This window comes from Xiphophorus maculatus, chromosome 12 (assembly GCF_002775205.1).
Source record: "Xiphophorus maculatus strain JP 163 A chromosome 12, X_maculatus-5.0-male, whole genome shotgun sequence".
Lineage (NCBI taxonomy): Eukaryota > Metazoa > Chordata > Actinopteri > Cyprinodontiformes > Poeciliidae > Xiphophorus > Xiphophorus maculatus.
This window is the reverse complement of record NC_036454.1, coordinates 21785854-21807884: the sequence shown is the minus strand read 5'-3', so window position 1 is coordinate 21807884 and position 22031 is coordinate 21785854. Positions and strand designations below refer to the sequence as shown.

The 22031-nt window shown below is 39.4% G+C and overlaps 1 protein-coding gene across 3 annotated transcripts in view; it reads left to right on the top strand.

Moving 5' to 3' along the window:
- The window catches only part of adgrv1 (adhesion G protein-coupled receptor V1), a 118600-nt gene that overhangs the window by 11493 nt on the left and 85076 nt on the right, over positions 1-22031 (top strand). For 2 of the 3 annotated variants that reach the window (XM_023343663.1, XM_023343661.1), the window contains exons 2-21: positions 4012-4199; positions 5065-5214; positions 7872-7967; positions 8166-8264; positions 8346-8459; positions 9316-9546; positions 9727-10064; positions 10144-10414; positions 13133-13459; positions 13922-14098; positions 14220-14443; positions 15714-15840; positions 17654-17839; positions 17976-18156; positions 18374-18537; positions 18640-18763; positions 18885-19145; positions 20019-20145; positions 20309-20532; positions 20650-21384. In XM_023343663.1, the coding sequence (XP_023199431.1) occupies positions 4014-4199; positions 5065-5214; positions 7872-7967; positions 8166-8264; positions 8346-8459; positions 9316-9546; positions 9727-10064; positions 10144-10414; positions 13133-13459; positions 13922-14098; positions 14220-14443; positions 15714-15840; positions 17654-17839; positions 17976-18156; positions 18374-18537; positions 18640-18763; positions 18885-19145; positions 20019-20145; positions 20309-20532; positions 20650-21384 (4342 nt within the window). In that variant the 5' untranslated portion in view covers positions 4012-4013. The remainder of the gene's footprint in view (positions 1-4011; positions 4200-5064; positions 5215-7871; positions 7968-8165; positions 8265-8345; positions 8460-9315; positions 9547-9726; positions 10065-10143; positions 10415-13132; positions 13460-13921; positions 14099-14219; positions 14444-15713; positions 15841-17653; positions 17840-17975; positions 18157-18373; positions 18538-18639; positions 18764-18884; positions 19146-20018; positions 20146-20308; positions 20533-20649; positions 21385-22031) is intronic. The other variant, XM_023343662.1, reaches the window with a different exon arrangement.

Genomic DNA, 22031 nt, shown 5'->3' with positions numbered 1-22031 from the left:
TCAGATCCAAAAACCGCACAGCTTTCTGGGAGGTGTAGGCAAAGGAAAGGTTTTGGCTGCTCAACTTGTCACGGCCAGCTAATCTATGCCACTAGGTGAATGGTATCAACTAACTCTTTCACTGTTTGGTTACTTAGCAACTACCTGTTGAGTAACTTGCAGCAATTTCAGGTTTCGCCATCTTGCCTCATAAATGCTTAAAAATGTGGATAAAAACAGGAGAGATCATGACATCAGTTTCAGATATTTAAAATAGAAAACTAATCAGTAATTATCGATATTGACAATTACTAATGAATGATATGAAATGCTTATATTGTAATACGGTTTTCAGCCATATACCATAATACCTTTTGGAATCATCAATGTAGAGTCATTCTCCCATTCTCAAATTAACAGAGTAGTTTTTAACTATAGAAAAACCTTGATATAAAGATATAAGAGCATGAACATAGATAAATGTCTTTCAAAATGTTTCATAAATAAAACAGGAAAAATGTGAAGTGCATTATGTACTCAGCCCTATTTACTCTTATAAATAAAGGCTGGTGCAACAGCCTTTCGAAGTTGGAAGTTAAATGAAAGAGTCCACCTGTGTCTGATTCAAACATAGTGCGGATATACAGCTGCCATGCAAAGATTTCAGACCTTACGTCTCAATTTTAAGACGTAAGAAAACAATTGTTCGAAGCAAAGACTTAAGATGTCCCATTTAAGATTTACCACACCCCATGTAAGAGACGCAGCAAACCTATTGAAGGTTCAGGTTACATAAAAATCTAAGTTAAAATTACATAAATAAAGTTTTCTGGCCTACGTGCAAAACCCTATGTGAGGTCAGAAACCAACACTGCACATCGTCATGAACGCACCATCCTCAAAATGGATGGTGTTGCCAGGTGTTGCCGACATCATGCTGATCTTAAAAAGTGAAATGGACGCTTTATTGAGGTAATAGGAAAGTGAACATTGGTAAAACAATAGAAACCCTGGAAGAAGCTGTAAGAGACTGTAAAAAGCTTGAGAGTAGGGTGGGAGTTCACCTTCCAGCAAGACAGTCACCATAAACATACAATAAGATCTATGATTGACCAATTTAGATCAAGGCATTGACTGGAGATTGGTCCAGTCAATCTCCAGAGGATTTGGAATTAGTAGCAAAACTTGAAAATAGCTGAATGAGCTTGAGCTATTTTGCAAATAAGAAAGTTTGAAAATGTAAGCATAATGCCCAAGACTTGCAGCTTTGACTGGAGTGTTGTTTTTTTTATTCCCCTTTCAATTCATGTTTTGAATTCAGTGGTCCGAAGTATTCAGACTGAGACCTTACTGGGTACTTTTTTGTAAACCGAACAAGCAAAAAGCTGCATCTGCTTATTGTAGCGGCCCTGAAACCCAATTCACATATTTTTTCTGATGTAAAAATGAGTATGTTTGCGTGGTTTTTTTGTGTGTGAACCTCTCTACATGAACTCTGACTCTTGGGTTTTGTCAATGTCAGAGGTCTGCGCCAGGCGCTCCACGCTGCCTTTAGCTGTGACAGACAGGTCCTTGGGGCCCCTCTGATCCCTGGGGTCAGGGTTGGCAAAACGCATGACTTGAGCACAAAAACTGTCCCACCACTTGTAAAACAAACCTGTGCCATCTACACAGCATCTGCTTTGTATCAAGCCCTCTGAAGGAAGTTCAGGATCTCAGTCATTGGATGCAAAAGGATCGCCTCTCTGTTTTGGCGTAGCTTTGTAGGAGGTTAGAGTGCTGCATGCTTGCTACCATCAATCACAGAGATTATCTAAATAATAAAAGGCTTTTTTTTCTCCTTTTAGTGGAATAATTTGGGGTTGTGAAGCAGAATGTTTTCCAAAAAAATGCTTAAGAGTCTGACCTTTGTTGCTAAATTGCATCTTATATGTTTAGTTTTGGGTGATAGAATTGTGGAGATAATTGCCATTACAACCTTTGAGCAGTTAGGTCTTACAAGGAGCTCTCAAAGAGCTGATGTGAAAGCAAGAGTTTGTAACATTTCAATCAGGCTTGTGAATTAAGAAATTTTCTCAGTCCCACAATTGGGACAAGCAGGGCAAATAACCGGATTTACTCGACCCTGGCTCCTTTTTGTCCAGCAACACACTCACCTCTGTTCCACTCACCCTCCACCCGTCCCCACTAACCACCAGTCTAAATCCTTTTTTGATGGATTTTCCAGCAATCTCTACAGTGCTGTGGCTGGGATGTGACACAAGCACACACGCAGACGCACACACACACACACCCACGCACCCTCCCACGCACACACACACGCACACACACACACACACACACACACACACGCACGCACACACACACACACACACACACACACACACACACGCATGCCCTTGACTTCAGCTAGGCACCGCAAAACACTCACACCCGTAATAAGCTCTTTCTTTGCCTCATCCGTAACTAAATGTTTAATAGCTACATATTATTCTTGTACTGTTAATGCCTTTTCATCTAAACACAAACTGAAACTAAGAGTAACTCAGATGTAAAACAACTGGAATGGAAAATTTGAATAATTGGATAATTTAGTCATTTAGGTATTTCTGCGTTTTTTTGGGTGTTTTTTTTTACATAACCAACTAGCATGACTTCATCAACCCTAGCTGCTGATGTTGATGTCAAACCTTGTAATAAAGAGTAAATAGACTTTGAAAGACCTTCTGTGTTTTTGCTGTTGGTGACGCTGTGCGGTGTGCATTATGAATGGGATGGGTAAGACGCGGGAAGGAAGGGAACGATCACGAGTCCAGTTAAGCTTCGAACTGGCTCCACCTCGCTTGTCACGCTGTGATGTTTTGTTGTGTTAACCATGACAACTGCCTCTGAGGCTTCATCCAGCTTTAGGATTATTCTGGCTGAGAGAGCTAAGAAATGCTTCATACAAAAATATTTAAGAAAGCCTGAAACAAATCAATCAGACAATCTCTTCTTATCAAAGTGGATGGGTATTTCAAAAACACACATTTATGACACAATAAGAAACTTTAGAGACACGTCCTCCAAACCTAATATGCATTTCCATTTATGGCTTGTGACGTCATGTCTGCTACCACACCACCAGGAAACCTCCACTTTTTTAATGGGAAATTTTCAAGTGGATGAAGAGTCAGCAGTCAGATAAACAGACTGATTGGAGGGGGTGTTTGTGAGCATAAAGTTGATCTAGTAAAAATGTTTTTAGCATGGCTTTTATTTTTTTATGCATATTGTGTCAGGGTGAACCATCTGCTGAAGTCCATGAATCTCATTGTTAGAAAAGAATTCAAAGCCAGTTCTCCTCAGCATTGATTTTTCTTTAGTTCTGAGCCAAATGAAAGAGAGAACATTTGATTGCAAATGTGGTCTGACTATTTTAACTTGATGTAGAATTGTAGTGCCAGAAAAGGTGGAGAGAAAACTAGTTGAAGACAAACAAAAGTTTGAATGGCATGGCACATGGGTCCTCAGAATAAAACTTTCCATCTACATTATTACTGTAGGGTTGTTGTACTGCCACAAATAAAACAAGGGTTGATTATGGAGAGAAATGCGACTCATGTACAATCAATTTGTGTATCACAAATTTAATATATGGTATGATAATGCGAGCTTGAACATATTGGACATATTGTAGTACTGATGCCTGTAACAATACTGGTCAGAACTGGACTAGAAATTGTTATTCTGCACTGTGGTGAACTGTAATTTGGTAACAGTAATTTGGGCTCATCAGTCCTAAACACATCTTAAGAGGAAAAGTTGCAAAAATTATCATATTTGCTCTTTAGCAGCCAGTAAAAATAAGGTAATTTTAGATGTACAATCTACATATGTCCTGTTTCCACTGGCTGTAGATGAAATTTTGTAGTGTCATTGTATTTGAATATAAATATAACATTTTTAAAATACAAATCAGCAGTAAACAGCAAATTTTACTGTGTATCACTCTTTCTGTATAAAATATTTATTTGCGTCCTCTTTTTGCAGGAATGCTCCCTGCCCTCCTGCTAGCTGGGTTGATTCTGGCTTTGTCCATCCCTGGCACCTCGTGTGAATCAGCCACATTGCGTTTCTTGGGGCAGACGGACTTTATCGTCAACGAAACCAGCACATCTGTGGTCCGACTGGTTGTGGAGAGGTTGGGAGACCCTATCAACGTGACAGCTTTGGTTCTTGTAGGTCTAGTATATCACCTCTGTTTCATTGTAGTTACATTTTTCTTCCCAGGAAATCCTGCAGCCTTTCATGCAATTATTCTGTCTTTATTCAGATATACTGTATCTCCTTCTTATGAATCTTTCAGAACACGTGAGACTTAGTGTTTTTCAATTCGGTCAAGGGCAGGATTATATATTTTTTGTCAATAAATCAATGTGATTGTGCAGAAATTATAGTTGTAAGGAATGTTTTGATGGATTTTATTTGAACCACATGAAGGAAGCTAATTTTCAGCTTCTCTTTCTCTACATCTGTACAGCTAAGGCAGCCATCCAATGCAGATTGAAGAGGGGATTCCTGCATTTCCCAATATCCCTACGTTATTTTTGAAACATGCACATTACTGTGTGTGCTTTTGGACATGTTTAGAACATTTTGTCATCATGCCTAACAAAAATATGCATGGACCAGTGCAAGATTCTTAGTGTTAGCATGAGCTAAAATACAGAAGTCTCAGTCTAGTCACACAAAATTACAACTGTATAATGCTATCTGACTGCTTTTATTTGAAACAGAAGTCCTACCGATTCACCATCTTATTAGAGGCATGTTAAGCAGTCCTCCTTGTGACTTGAATCATTTTTATGGCTATGAAACCACAACTTTTTTAAACCTTGAAGATTAATCCGTAATATTTACATTTTCTTTGTTATATAATATCGCTGCACTTTTTAAAACTTTAGACTTACAACATTTTCTCAGCCATTTTCTTTTTGTTCTATTGATATGTTTTTGTGGTACTCCTTCCTCTTGTAATTTGTAACCTTAAATTTAATCTTGAAAATATAGTGACAATTTGTTCTTTTGATAACTTGTGTTCAGCTAGAGGGAGTAGACACTGGTGACTTTGAAGCCGTTAATGCTGCAGCCTTCCTTCTGTCTACTGAGTCCAGTAAGACCATTTTCATTGCTGTGAAAGATGATGACCTGCCTGAAGCAGATGAGACATTTACCTTCAACCTTAAACTACAGGTAAACACCCTGTTTGCCATCAAGTTTAACTTGTGTATATTAATAAAAAGTGTACTTTTCTTTTAATTATTACTATCTCTTTGCCGATGTGAAAGCTATTATTTTATTCGTCTAACACAGTGGCTCCCAACCTTGGTTCTCAAGTACCCCTGCCCTGCAAGTACCCCTGTTCCAGCATACCTGATTCAAATGCTTACATCACCTCCTCTGTAGCCTCCAGAAGAGGTGATTAACATACTTGTTAATCATTCATTCATTTAAGTCAGGTGTTTGGAAACAAAATGGCACCTAAAACATGCAGGGCTGGGGTACTTTAGGACCAGCTTTGGGAACCACTGGTCTAATGCATTTTCCTCTTCATATTCCCCACTTTTCGTTTGTCTGGAGTTATAAGTTTTGTCACACAAACTATTTTTTCCTTTATTTGGCCTTAGTGGTGCCGTTTCTTAGTCACCTTTCTCATATCTAAGTTTTAGATGTGTAAGGACCCAGGCTGCAAGTGTGGCTGTGTGTTGGGCAGGTAGTGTGAGGAGTCTCCACAGTGCATGTGTTTTGTAATGCATGGTGAAAATTTCACTCTGTCCATCTGTGTCAGGGCAGTGTAACTTTTTCAATGACCTCACCATCCCATTAGATGGATTTTCCACATATAAAGAGCAAGTGAAAACTGGAAGATCAAAGGTCAGGGCTCTATGCACAATCTTCAACTGCCACCAAGATGTGTGATCAGCTAAATTAATCAGAGGGTAGGTCATTAGTAAGAGCTGCTTCAAACTTTCAGCATGCAGATGTAAGTAAATCTTCATCAACCCAGACAGACCATCTGCATAGCATAGTATGAGATTAAGTAATGATATAAACTGATCCTTGAGGGTACATTTGAGTAGTGTTTATGGAACGTTTGAAGCAGTGAGTTACTTGTCAATATAGCGTTGCAGAGTTGGGAACCTCAGACCATGGGATTTTTATACATCTCCAAAACAATTACATGAAAAAAAACCCCCAGTAAGACACAGCACAGTACTTTGCGTTCTAGTTACACTGAGACTGTTCATCAGTTTGATTGATTGCTTCCGAAAGTGTATTTTTTTATGTTTAGCTGAGCTTCAAATTCTTAAAGTTTTTTTTTTTTTTTTCTGGTAATATATGCTGCAAAGTCTCATCACAGTATGGGATCCTTTTTCCTAGAGACGATCTCCATGGTTTTATGCAGGCTTTTGCTATCAAGCTTGATTGATGAGTTGGTGTCATCCCCCTCAGTGAAAGACGCTAAAAGATCATTGTAAATCAGTAATTGTTAAAGTGGTGCATCAATGTGTAGGCTGTTCAGGTTTGAACAGCTGGCTGCATAAACATTTTTTTCACATCATTCTTTAATTGGAGTATTCAGTAATGTTTTGTTAAAGTCCAGAAGCACAAGTCAAAGAACAGATGAGGCCCACTCTGTTTACACTACAGCAGGGACAAAGCTGAAGCCAAATGGTTGCCTATCATCTTACTGATGGGCTGTCAGGAGAATGAATGTGTGGCACCATGGGTGTCATAGATCAAGCAAAAGTGAGAAATAAAGGGCTGATTGGGTTTCATCCATCATTCCTGACAGTGAAATCTGTTTTAACAGAAAATGTTAGTCTGACTTTGGTTGACACATTATAGTAAAGAAGCCAGACAGATGCAATAAATAAAAGAACATGCAGTTAGTTGTACAATGAAGGTAAACAAAGTTGGCCTCTGGGATGGAAATCTGTGCCTCTGTGACTTTTCATCTTTGAGTATCTAGATGTTTAAAGAAAGACGTGTGTGAACAGTTTCAGACCCGCTCCATGGGTCTGAAACTGTGAGTTGACTTTAAACAAGGCATAACAATCTGAATGAAAGCACTGTTGCATGTTTGTTTGTGGAGAAAGGTGAATAAGAGGTTGAATATTTGTTCTAAATCTGCTTTACATGATTTGTGAATGTGACAAAGAAATTTTACAGGCACATCTTGAAAATCTTACAAATATTAATTTACCGTATTTCTTTAAAAAAGAAAAAAAGAGAAACTTACTTATTAGAATCATTTCACACAGAGTGGTATACTTTAAAGGATAATTTCTGAGAGTATTTTCTCAGATATTACAAAGTACAAATTTTTTAATCTCAAAATACTGAAAAATATTTTTATTTACATTGCTAACTGCACTCAGTGCTCATTTTGGGCTACCTGAATCACTACATTAAAATGATGTGGCATGGAGGTAATCAACCTGTGGCACTGCTGACATTTTATAGAAGCCCAAGTTGCATTCAAAATCCATAAAATCCTAGTGTAATTTCAAGTACCGGTATGCTGAAATTTTAAGTGTGCTAGGGTTTAGTGCCAATTGACAGAGCACAGTGCAAGTCTTAAAAAGGTACCCCGCAGAGAGATAACCTGACTGAGCAGCTGGGCAGAAACCAGCACTTTCCTGTCTTTGTGCTGTCTCACCAGGGCTACTCAGTGGGTGTACTGGAATTAAGCAAAGACAGCAGATAAGACAGACACACTGGCCTTTCTCATGAGCATCTACTGTCTGGATAAAGTGTTTGGGGAACTGGGGTTAAAGAGAATGAACATAAATACTGTACATTTGCCCATTTTTTAAAAAAAGCTATTTGATTGTCTCTTTTTCCAGAGTTCCTCTAATGGTGTGACACTGGGAACACCAAACAAGGCAACCATCACCATCCTGTCCAATGACAATGCCTTTGGAATAATTGCCTTTAACTCTGTAAGAACCGCACAATTATGTATTTTATTCCATTCCTTTAGCAAATGAATCATTATAAAGATATGAATGTGAGACCTGAAGCTTAGCACAATTTGCTCATAATTTGGTTGCTTTATTTTGTTCTATTAATATGCTGTTTCTCTAAAATGTCTTTGAGCGTACATGATTGTGGTTCTTTTTGCCTTTTCTTATGTTCAGACTCAAGAGATTGTTGTTGATGAGTCCAGAAGAAGGAATGTGCCTTTCACTTTAATTAGAGAAAAAGGAACTTATGGGACTGTCACTGTGAACTTTGAGGTGGGAGTGCTTTTCAAATATATTTTTGAGAATGACAAAGTATAGAAATCATTGTGACTCTTTCTGTCCCTGTCCTTCTAGATCTCTGATGGTCCCAATGCTGCTATTGAGGATGTTGCTCCAGACAGGGGCAGCATCATAATCCCTGTAGGACAGGCTGCTGCTCACTTCACTATCGTCATTCAGGATGATCAGGTATTAATTAGAATCTCTAATGTTCAAATTCAAAATTACTTCAGCATGGCCACCGACGATGGCAGATAAACGTTTTTTTCTGGAACGACAAGTTGTTTCTCCATGATTATCACATTTAGCAGTACATGCCTGAGGTTGATTGACAGCACCTAGACACTCCTCCAGGTTTTGATTGATTGTTTTTAACATGGTGACAAATATGTAAAACACATATTTTTAAAAAAAAGTTACATACTGTATCTTTAAGTGTCTTACCCACAGGCACATTGAACATGTGGCAAGGGATTTAGAATTAAACCCGAGACTTTCTCATGTCTCAGAGTAAAAAGGACTAAATAAAAATCAATGGCACTCTTTTTTTAGATTTTTCCTGTTTTTTCTAGCCATCCGTTTTCTAACACCCTTGTCCCTAGTGGGGTCAGGAGGGGTGCTGGTGCCTATCTCCAGCTAACGTTCTGGGCGAGAAGCGGGGGGTACACCCTGGACAGGTTGCCAGTCTGTCCAGGGCAACACAGAGACAGACAGGACAAACAACCATGTACTGTACAACCTGGGGAGAATTTAGAGAGAAATTTACCTAACAGTTATGTTTTTGGACTGTGGGAGGAATCCGGAGAACCCGGAGAGAAACCACACATGCACAAGAAGAACATGCAAACTCCACGCAGAAAGACCCCGGGCTGGGAATCAAACCTAGGACCTTCTTGCTGCAAGGCAACAGTGCTACCAACTGCGCCACTGTGTAGCCCTGTTTGTCCATCATCCAACAAAACTAATTAAAGTTTGTGGTTGCAATATGACAAAGAGGAATATAAGGTATCTAAGTAAAATGTCCCTGTCATTCTCTGTTGATTAGATCCCTGAGAATGATGAAGTGTTTACAGTGAGGCTAACGGGTGTGGCAGGTGGAGCCCTTCTTAGCCCCAACGCCAGCAGTGTCCAGCTGAGAATCCGGCGAAATGACAGCCCCCTGCGCTTCTCCCTCTCTGTCATGGCCGTATCAGAATCTGCAGCCATCATTGGCCTCAATGTGACCCGTGGTCGACTGACTGACGATGGGCCACTTATCGGCTCTATTGACACTGAGGTTGTGTTCACTTATCCCATTAATATTTTGTTTTGGATGTTTTTAATGCTAATTTTAGGCCACACATAAAATGTTACTCTCTGTATGTTACAAAGTAACATATAGATTAATATTATTTTATTCTTGAAAAAGATGAAGATTGAGTCACATGAATATAAAGCCGCTACACTGTTTTTTCAGGTGTCTGTGGATTACATGGTGGTGAGTGGTGATGGAGTGGGCAGCGCAACTCCAGGTGTGGATTTCCTGGACCTGCAGCCAGTCAGAACCATCACGTTCCCTCCACTGGTCTTCAGAGCCAGACTTTTGTTCAACATCAGCGATGATAATGTACCAGAAATTGCAGAATCCTTCCACGTTGTTCTGCTAGAGGACACCATCAGAGGAGACGCTGTGCTAGTACCACCCAATGCAGTGATGGTGACCATAGAGCCCAATGACAAGCCTTATGGAGTCTTGTCAATTAGCAGCGCTGCACTCCATCAGCCCATCGTCATCAATGAAGACCTGACACAAAAGTAATTAAAGTTGTTGTATTTGCATGTGATACTTGCACGTAACCTAATTTAACTACATATATTTAACTGGCTTTTCCAGATTTGATGGAATTATCATAGTTCGAAATGGAGGAAGCTACGGTAACGTGTCTGCAAACTGGACAATCACCAGGAACTCCAGCGATCCCTCGCTAGTGTTGGATGACTTGATGCCCCAGTTCGGAACTGTGAAATTTGTTGCCGGTCAGGTGACGGCTGTGATTTCAATAAACATAGTAGCTGATGACCAGCCCGAAGAGGCGGAGGCCTTTGTTCTGAAACTGCTGCCCAACTCTGTTACTGGAAATGCGGAAATTGACGAACCTATGGAGGTGAGCACTGTTTTTGCTTTATGGCTATGAGAGAAAAAACAACACACTGCACTTGTTGGGAGAGACCTCCATATGGTATGCATGTGTGTGTGATCTACTGTGAGCTACAGATGCAAACTTGGCACATGGAGCAGGAGTCGACCCCTTGGTGGGTTACTGTGCTCTGTGGGTGTTCCCTTAATGTGGCTAAATCAAAACAAAGCGGAAACAGCAGGCATGCTCTGCATGTGGGGTGAAACGCTGTGTTTTCTTTTTTAAGCATGGGTGAAGTAGTGACAGGCTTTTATTGCTTCCATCTTTGTCCAAGTTTCTTGGCTATGCGTGAAAGCAGTGGGCAGATCAAAGTCGAGTTTATTTTCAACATGTCACATACAAAAACACATCAGAAATTCATTTTCGAGCTAAAAGAATGAGAGGCCTGTTCACCCTCTGGGCAACTCAAAGTGTTTAAGAATAAACATACAGCTTTAATGATAATTGATGATGACCTAGAAGTCATAAAGATAAATAGATACTCACTGTAGTGAGCTGCAGATTGGACGATCGTTCCAGGATAATATATGTGCCGTGGTTCAACAGTCATGGAAACTACTCTAACGCCTGTGAGCTGAGATAATTAAAGAGAATACCTTTCCAAAGTTAGCCTGTGGCTCTGGTTTACTACAGTCACTCATGTAATGTCTTTCCTGTCCCAGTCTCCCTCTATCATTTGTTGTCTTCTTATAAATATGATACAATTTTAGTTACACAAAAACAATTAAAGCCCAAAAGGCACCAGCTTTGTATTTTCAAAAACTGTTATTTTTTAAAAAATAATACCACTCAACCATTTCCTTTTCATGTATATTGAGTGTCATTTCCAATAAGAAATCATTTTGTTAGTTAAATAAAAATAATTTTCTAAATCAGACAGGGGTCCTGGGACACAAATAATCTTAAGCCTAAAAAGTCTATGGTGGTAACTTTAAAGTCCTGTAAATAATACTGTATTTATTAAAGGTTTCATACTTCTAAACTCACTCAGAAAACAAATTCTGTTTTCCCAGACAGAAGTAGATATTTTGCTGACTCAGAGATTATGTTACTAGTCATTTTGATGAGACTAAATTGATATTTTGGTCTTAAACATGTTTCAAGGCAGTTCTAGTTACACATGTCTGGACAAACTTGCAAAAATATTTTTTTCTCCTGCTTCCTAAATGTAGCTTTATGTTTTGACTCATATGGAATTTGTGTATGGGTGTTTCAGCTGCTCTCTATGCAGCTTTACCATATAATGACAGCTGTAAGGCAAAGTGTGCAGGGTTACATGAAACAGAGAGGAACTCGACACCACTGTAAAGGTTGAAAACCAGAATGTTGCAGGGGGGCTGAAAACATAAATTCACAGACGTATTACATGAGGGATAGACAGTTGAATTTATTCAGGGGCTGATCATAGAATGGCTAGAGTTAGTCCACTTTGACGTATACCTATATCGGCTTCGATAGTCCAACTGGCCTGAAGGATTTTCTCTAGCAGGTGCTTTTGTTCTGTAAATAGGGCCATTACCTTATCAGTACCCTGGTAATGGCCTCAACGCATCTCACAGTTGCACAATTGTTCCTTAGACTTCGACTTCGACTGACTTTGTTGTCATTTTCAACAGTATAAAATATGAATATAAATCTAAATATAAAATATAAAGTGCAGGACTGACAGTAAAATAGAAGTTATTTAGCTCTGTACATGTGCAAGGTATAAAGTGGAGACCAGTTTTTGAGTGCAGTCCAGTTAAGAGTTGGTTAGTTTATTTCTAAACTGTCATGTTATACCCTCTTAGCTTTATTTCAAAGAGAAACATTACTAATTTCTTTTAGAAAAACCTTTGCATATTTTTTGAAACAGATTCTATGTTTTGCAAACTCTATGTACATTTGGCAAAATGACCTGGATAATGCAGCACAACATCATGGATCAGCTGCAAAAGGTCACATCTCTCCAAAAACACTTCATGTATGCTTCAAAACTAAACTGAAGAGCACTACCTACAGGAGACCTGATCTCCTGCAGGTATCATAGATACCCACCCCCAACATGGACTATTCACATTCCCACCTTCTGGCCCGACGGTCAACGACCACATTTACAATTGAAGAAGGGATGCTAATTTGAGCCATCAGAGTCGTCAGGGTGGACTCCGGCCTTTTGGCCCTGCTGAGCCGATATGGGAAGGACTCGAAAACTGTACCATCCTAGTGTTAAACAATGTCTTACCAAGGATCTTCATCCAGTTCTTTTGATCAAATTGGGGTATTTTCCTGATTTCCTCAAATTGATTTTATATCAACCAGTTTGCCTACCTATGATTTAGAGCAGGGGTGGGCACTCCTGGTCCTCGAGGGCCGGTGTCCTGCAACTCTTAGATGTCTCCCTGGTCCAACACACCTGAATCCAACAGCTGAATCTCCTCCTAAGTGCAGTCAAGTTCTCCAGAGTCCTGTTAACGACCTCATTATTTGACTCAGGTGTGTTGAAGTAGAGATGCATCTAAAAGTTGCAGGACACCGGCCCTCGAGGACCAGGAGTGCCCACCCCTGATTTAGAGTAAGAAGGGAAACATATTGTGCAATAAATGCAGTATAGAAATTGTTTGGGTTTGTTCACTTATTAATATATCAAATATTTTTTAGTCTGATTAATTAATTGTATTTTTTCTTTCTTAATTTTCTCCCAAGATGGTGTTTTACATTCAAGATAGCGATGATGTCTATGGACTTTTTCGGTTTAATCCAACCAAAGAACAGAGCATCCAGAGCCAACCCCAGGGACGATTCCTCTCTCTAAACTTTGTTAGAGATGGTGGCTTACTGGGTAATGTCTCCATGACCCTCACTGCCCTCTACATTCCTGCAGGCCCAGTAGATTCTAATCTGGCCCGAGACCAGGTTCTGAATGTCAGCAGGTCTGTTAAGGTGATGTTTTCACGTCAACGGACAGTCCATCTCATACTGCCTATCCGAAATGATGCCTTTCTGCAAAATGGAGCACATTTTTTGATTCAGGTAATTAGAAATTTTGTATAAAATTGTAATTCAGCAGCATCACTTTGCTTGGTGATTTTATGAAAATCTGTTCCTTCTATTTGGGGTAGTACTTTTGACTAAACTGCAGTCATCCAAAGTTTAAGTGCCTCATCTGCATGTGTGAATAGTTTTACATTGGCACTTAGGTTTGGCATGGCTCTATGGGACTTGCGCAACTGTCCAAACAAACAGCTAACCCTTAAAGCAATGAACAGGTGCTAGAAAACCCTTCTTGATGTTCTATAGAATCCTAATTAGTGACACATATGAAGCTTTGGAACTTTACAGGAAAGATGTGCACATGTTAAAGTGTATAAGATACTCTTAGAAAATGATTGTAGGAAAAGTTACTTTTGATTAATAAGGCATCACAGTAACATCCTATCAGTATTGTATTAGCTTTTCAGCTTCTGTAAACTGATAGATTCCCCCTGTTTCCAGTTGAATAAACTGGAGCTGGTTGATATCACCCCATCAATTCCTTCGAACAGCCCAAGGTTTGGGGGGCCTCTTAATCTGACGTTGACTGTCACCTCTGACATTGCCAACGGGGAAATTGGCTTTACAAGTAACACTACAGTAGTGCTCTATGAACCAGAGGACAACAATTCGAGTATGGTAAGATATGAGGTTTTTTTCTATGTTGTTTATTTTTAACAAAAGTACACACAAACAGGTAGTTTTGGATGTGTTGTATTATGCATTTGCTTATGTTTATTTTTGATGACGCTTTGTGCAGGTTAGCCTTCCTCTGCGGCGTGACGGGACAGATGGTCAGGCTGTGGTGTTCTGGAGTCTTCAGCCAATAGGAGTCAATCGAAAGGATGTAACTGCTGACGATCTGACACCATTTAATGGCTCTGTTGTCTTCCTTTCCAGGCAGAGCGATGCCTTTATTAATCTTACTATCATGGCTGACAATATCCCTGAGGTCAATGAAACCTTGCTGCTCACCCTGGACAGGTGCGTAAAAGTTGCTATGTCGACTTGAAATTTCAAAGAATTTTGATCCTTTGCTTAATTCTGAACTCTTAAAAAGGCTGACAACATACTCAAGTCCTGCATGTCCAGAGACAGATAAATAACCTTTTCTGTTCTGTTGTTTGGCCTTCCCATTATCTGATAAAAGTCTCCTTCTCTCCTGCTGTCTCACAGCCTTGATAAGGGAGATTGGTGTTGATGAAAAATCAGAAAGAATTCTGGATTTTCAGATCTACCAAAATGGGAAATTTGCCATTTTTAACATTGTGCATAATACTATATATAATTTGGAAATAGAAATGCAGTTTTAAAAGGCCAGTATTGCTGTATTGTTGTGGCGGACATTGGGGGTTGCTACATCTGCTGATCTGTGTTCTGATGAGAACCGTGGCTTTCTCTCCCTCCCACTCCTCCCCTGCAGGGTGGAGGCTGCACACTTTATAGTGTACTTTGGGTAAGTGGAGAGTGGAGTGAACCTGGGTCTTTGTGTTACTTGAATCAAGTCTTTCTCTTTTGAGACAAGTGCCTACTTCTGGATTTCTGGGGTATTGGTCTGGGAAGGGAATATGTGTGCTTGTAGAGGGGGATGGAGGGGATGGCTGTAGGAATAGATTAGGGAATACTGCCACGGTGTGAAAAACGTAATCAAACAGAGAGTTTTTTGTCGTGAGAGTATGTGTTTTGTGCTAATTTAACCAGCCTTGATTATGTAGCCTTTTAAAGATGGTGTTTTAATGCATGCAGCTCATTGGCCGAGGCTGTTTGAAGTGCTTAAATCCTTCTTTGTACTCCATTTCTTTGCAACGCCCATTATGCTTACTTGGCTCCAATTTTCTCAGCATACACACATAAACAGACGCCCCTGTGGAGTTGTACAGATTCACACACATACTTGACTGACATTGTTATTAAAAGTGGTTTAATCAGTAGGGCCTCAACATATGGAGTTAATAATAAATGCACTCCAGAAAAAACAAGGAATGCATTAAGAAGTTTATACGGAACCTTTTTAGGTATTGTTAGTTTTTAAAATGCCCAAATTAGATAAAAGAAACCCAATAAACTTAAAAAAGTCAATAAAGTGCCGTGTCAAAGATTTCAACAACTTTACTATGAGTTTGATGTAAGATTAGCTCTCAACTGAAAGAAGAGAAAGATAAAATCTGTACTTAGTTCATCTTCTGCTGTGTGTCTTTAATCTACAATGTTTTGATGCTTATCTGCTTCTCTTTATTTATGATCACTTTCTAAGGAGTAACATGGAGAATCAGATTCTGAAAGTAGGCTTCACTAGTAGAGAGCTTGTCATCTTGGAAAATGATGATCCTGGGGGCGTGTTTGAGTTCTCCCAGTTCTCCAGAGGTCCATGGTTTATCAACGTAAGTCTAAATGTAACACGACGGCGTAGAAAACAGCAATCTGCACTGCTGGTTAGAAGTTTAATCTTTATATAAAATGAAAGCCGGATTCATCTTCAGCTTTTAATATGAACATTTTTTTCTGGGAGAAATAGCTGTACAGTGGACACATGAGGTTGTGATTTTATTTTCTTATCAACCCAGGCTCAAATAAATAAATAAATAAATACACACCCACATATATTTGAGTAAAAAGACACATCAGAAATGGTTTTGGAATGTAAAAAGTGTGCTAACATTAAACTGGTATGAACCTGACCGCAACCATATTAAAAAATATGGATTTTGTTTATGGTCATGCAAACCAGACAGTTTAAATGAGCTTTAGCCTTTCTGAGAAAAATATTAGCCAGAGATCTAATCTTAATTATGACAAGACCTTCTAGATGGCCACAATGGACCTTACCTCAGGGGCCGCTTTTCATTGGCTGATGCCCATTCTACGTGGTCACGTGCTTGGCCGTCTCACAGACACACCGTTAGCTTCCCGTTAGCTAAGTACAGCATAATGGCAGAACTGATACAACTTCTACACCTTGAAGCCTGTCTGCTACACAGTCTTACGTTAGCTAAACAGATCAATATGTAATGTGTCTGTATCTGACAAACACTAAAGATTTTATTTTAGCAGAAAAGGCTTCGGACTAAACTGTTACTCGTGTTAGCCACGCTAGCACCAAGTACAGCTAGTCAATCAACCATCGCTGTGTTCAGGGAAGCGCTGATTAATAATCGAGAAATAAATATCAAGCCTGGAAACTTGATATCGTAACGAACTGAATGTTTTGTTTTTATCCTAATCGTTGCTCGTCTCGCGGGGAGCAGGCGGTTGCCACGGTAACAGGTGTGCTTAAAGTACAAAGAGAGAGAGAGAGTAAAAAGGTAGGAGTGGTTTTGAGTTGATCACCTGTTCAGGTTACTTTACCTTTGTTTACCTTTGTTGTGGGGTGTTACAGCCGCTGTAGTTTCTAAACGTTGGACTAATTACCTCGATCGTTTGTGAGTTTACGTCATTCACAACAAACATCAAATAGAACAAATATATTTCATAAAATTTTAACAAACAAATGGCTTCTACCGCGGTAATTATGTGAAATTAAATTAATTATATCCCAACTTCAGAAGATTTGCCTTTACCTTTACAGAGCTCTTTGGTTCCTCCTATCAGTCTGTAGCTTCTCATATTGACGTCATCAAACCAAAGTTCAGATCTACCATAACTGACTGACACCTGCTGGCCTCATGTTTGCAACCAGCTTGTGACTGAGAAACCAGTAACCTCCTCCCAGATGACGACATAACTTGTTAGTTCCTCTGTCCATTGTAGTAGCTGATATATTGTGAAAATCCGGTAGAAATGATGCACTAATCGATTCATGTTTACATAGAAACAACGCGCCGCAAGGTTTTGTTTGTGAGACTTGCGGTCACGTGGGTCGGTTGTGGGCGGAGCTTGGTAAGGTCCATTTATGGTTTCTCTACAATTTTCTAAGGGATGTACTGATCGTTCTAATGTAGTGGAGGTGTATGTTTATATTTGAGCCTGTATTTTTAAGTTAGAGCTTGTGTCGATAAAAGATAGTCAAAAAACAAATGCATGCTTGTACACCGAAAGCTTGACTAAATGTTTCTAGAAAACATAAAATACTGTATAATTTAAATGTTATCTGTCAACATCTGCCAAGATGATTATGCATTCATCAGGGTTTTGAAGTTCCTCTTGGTATTAAGTGTTGAGGTTAAATCTGATGAAATTTGTCCATTTTAAATCAAGGAGGGTGAGGCTGTGGAACTGCGTGTGGTCAGATCTCAAGGACAACTCCTGAAGCAGTTCATACGATACACAGTGACACCATCAGGCAGTGCTGAATTCTATGGAGCAACAGGAATCCTTGAGTTTAAACCTGGGGACAGAGAGGTGGTGGTGGCACTGGTTGCAACACCTGATGGGATACCTGAGGTGAGAACATAAAAGAATGGTACATTTGGTGTCAATTATATGTTTTATTTATTATAGAAAATAACAAAGCAAGAAAACATTTAATTTGGGAGTATTAGTGTTTTTAAATTAGTGTTTTACACATATATTCATACAGCTGGATGAGACATTTTCTGTGGTACTTAGTAGCCACAGCACTCCGCCAAGTCGTCTAGGCAACCACAGGGAGGTCAACATCACTGTCCGCAAGAACGATGACCCTTTTGGGGTCATTGAGTTTATCCAGTCAGAGCTCACAGTCACCATCAATGAGAGCAAAGGAGAGACAATACACCATGGTAAGTGAACTAATGAGATACTTTTACATTATAAGCAAAATCTCCTTGACACATGGACCTAATACTTGTATTGAATCTGCATTAACAAAGACTTTTGTATGGCATTTAGTGAAAATGTGCTTTCGTCCAAACTAACGTTGTGTTAAACATTGAAGAGAAAATGCACAAATATGATATTATAAGCCTTGAACAGTGACACTAATAATCTCCCTTTCAGCTGTGTTCCCTGTGGTGAGGAATAGAGGTCACTTTGGAGAAGTGTCAGTTTGGTGGGGCTTAAAGCCAGCTCTGTCGGGAGATGTTATGCCCATCTATGGACAGCTTACCTTCAAAGAAGGAGAGTACTGGAAAAACCTTACCCTCTCCTCTGTACCTGATGAGGTACATTGTTAGACTTGGGTCATAAAAGCTTGCAATCATGCCAGTTGAGTTTCTTTTTGAAATTTAAATGTGCATTGTTGTTATTCTTTTGTACGACATAAGATTCCCGAAGACAAGGAGAACTTCACCATCACACTGTCAAATGCAACAGGTGGAGCGAGATTAGGAAACACACTCAGTGCCAGCTTGTGGATTAATAAGAACGATGACCCCATATATTTTTCTGGTAACAGTCAAACGATGCATAGAAAATCCTCTGAATTATTAGTTTGTCGTGTTATTAATGATTCATCAACCTCTCCTCTTTGGTGTCTTTTCTCTCCTTTAACCTCACTTTCTCACCTCAGAACCATTCACTGCTCGTGTTCGTGAAGGAGGCGTTGTTAATTTCACTGTCCTGAGGGCAGGCCAAGCTGACTTCCTGGCGACCGTGATGTATCGAGTGGAATTTGGTGGAGCATCAGCAGATGACTTCACTCTTCTGACAAATAGCACATTATTAGTGTTTGATGTGGGAGAATGGACGAAGAACATCTCTGTGGCTATTAAAGATGATGACATACCAGAGACAGATGAACCTTTTTACATTGTTTTATATCACGCCACAGGTGAGTACAACAGTGTTTTTAAAGTGAATAGAGGAGAAAAGGAGACACATGTTTGATCATTTTCATCACTGAACAGGAATGAAAATAAATAACCATTGCACCGTACCTTGCAAAAGCAGTCATAGCCTTTGAAAATGTTCACATTTTGTTATTGAAAAATTCAGTGTATTTTATTGTGATTTTATGTGATAAACCAACACAAGATAGTGCTTGTGAAGTGGAAGGAGTGTTTGCATTCAGCTTTCTTGGGTCTATACTTTGTATAACCACCTTTTGCTGCAATTGCAGTTGCTGGGATTTTGAGGCACTCTTTGTAGAATTACTCAAGTTCAGCCTGTCTTTGAAATTCATATAAATTACTATTTACTCTATGTTGTTTGAATAGACAGCTACTAAGTAAAGAAATGTCATATCACTGAAAGTCTTGCTATAAATTTCAATGTAATTAGTATTAGTTCGCCCATGGTTTATGGCAGGTCTGGTGTTTAACCCCAACCAGCTGCATGTTGAGGCTTTATGCTCTTTATTTTGCCTGTTTAATTGGTAGTGGACTTACATGGTTACACGGTTGGTATGATGTGCTCATAGTCTGGCAGCTTACTGTGTGGGCTTTCCACAGAGCAGTTATTGGAAAAAGTAATTTTAGCTAAATATAGCCTGCAAGTTCCTTTGTATGTCTTGTTTATTTTTATTTTTTTTTTGTAGAAAGGTTTAAAAGTAGCCTATTATGTAACCATTTATTTTCAGACCCCTTTTTAAATATTATTTTTCTTGGGTATGACTGTGGTTTATTATCAGTGGGTCTACACTTCTACTTTTGCGCTACATTGCTTTAGGTTTTGATCTAACCCAATGATATCCATGTGCACACAGGCGATGCTGTAGTTTATGGCGCAGACACAGCTAATGTGGTGATTGAAGCCAACGATGATGCCAATGGAGTTTTCTCCTTGAAACCTGAAGAAAAACCTGTGGAAGAGGGCAAGAGCAACAATTTTTAGTAAGAAATATATTCTGAGATCATACTTAAGTTTATTTAACTTATATGTCCATGTGTTATATGTCATGCTTCACTTATTTATTGGTTATTTTTTTGAAACACCAGTATAAATATCAATTTAGATTTTTAGAAATGTCATTTATTTGTTTGTCTTTACACACAGTGTGCTACGAGCAAGGGGACACTTTGGTAACGTAACAGTGCTCTGGCAGCTGTTTGCCAATGACTCAGCCACACCTCTTGAAGAAAAACAGGAGTTTGTAAACACGTTGGGTTCCATCACCTTCGTTACTGGGGAAGAAACCAAACCAATTGTCCTTGAGGCTATCGCTGATAAACTCCCAGAGTTTAATGAGTTTTTTGTCCTCAGATTGGTCAATATTTCAGGTGACTATGAGCTAAGGTTTAACATACAATTTCATTTGAGTCAATACATTTATTATTGCATCCATTCTTTAAAAATGTTTGTAACCTTTTTAACTCCATGTCCATGTTTTTTTTTAGGTGGTTACCCAGGGGGTGGGGGGAAACTTGCAGAGACCTCTCTGAATGCCTCAGTCCTCATTCCTTTCAATGACGACCCATTTGGTGTTTTTGCCATTGCTGCCAACAATCTGGACCAAGAAGTTGCTGAGGACGTACTCGATGAAAACGATATGTCCTATGTAACGTCCTTCACCATTCTCCGACAGCAGGGCACTTTCAGCGATGTGCGAGTTTCCTGGGAGATTGTGTCTGCAAGCTTCCCAAATGGCCTTCCTCTTTTGGACGATCTACTGCTGCAAGCCTCTTTCCCAGATGAGGTTGAGCTCAGGCCTCATGCTAGGAGACACCACTCAGCCACAGACACTTGGTTCTTCTCTGGTCTTCCACGAGCTTACGGGACCATCTCGCCTGAAGATGCTCCTGCAGCTGTGGGTAACTTCACCTTCTCAGCTTGGCTCGTACCCAGACTAAACACTGATGGTTTTGTAATGTCCAAAGGAAAAACAAATGGAAGTTTGCACTATGGAGTGAAGGTCCACACCAATGAGTCACATGTCACTGTGATGCTGTACTATACAGTAATAGGTTCAAATAATACCCAAGTGGCAAGGGCCTCAGCAGAAAAGTTTTTGGAGGAAAATATGTGGCTACATGTCATGATAACAGTTGATGACGGGATTATTGAGTTTTTCTTGGATGGGACCTCCATACCTGGTGGCCTGAGGAGCATCAAAGGAGAAGGCATCAATGACGGTAGGTTTGTTTTTGAAACCTTTTCTCAACTGCTTCTTTTGAGATTGACTCAATATTCTATAAAATGCAATTGTTGCCACTATATTATGTCATATCATGATTTGGTTGTGTGTCTGCTATTATAAATCATAACTATGAAATACATGCAGTAAAATAACAGTACAGTTAAGTATGGCATATGGCAATTATAGTGACTTCCTAAAGTAGCTTTAAACCTCTGTGGGTGTAAGTAAAACTATCAACACACAAAACCCTGCATAAACAAGCCTCCTATTTGCACAACTCTTTTTAGAGCATTGCAGTATGTTGCCTATAATATGTTTGGCTTAAATGTTTTGTTAAAAAAAAAAAAAAAACTGTTTCAGGGTTTTAACCTGAAACAATAATTTTGCGTTTCAGAAATGTTTCACAGCTAGAGCTATCCCCATTAGTTGTTTTTACCTTCTCTCTCTTGTTTCCCAGTTAATGCTGGAAGTCTACAATTTGTACATATACTGTTAACGTATGTGGACCCTCATTCACCCACGGGCACCCTTCAGTTGTTGCCTCATTGTTCTGAGCTACTGGGACTCTACAATGCTTGAGTGGCTGCACAGCCTGTGCATTGTTAGATTTTGTTACAGTTCAAAGGAATCTGTCGGGATCTC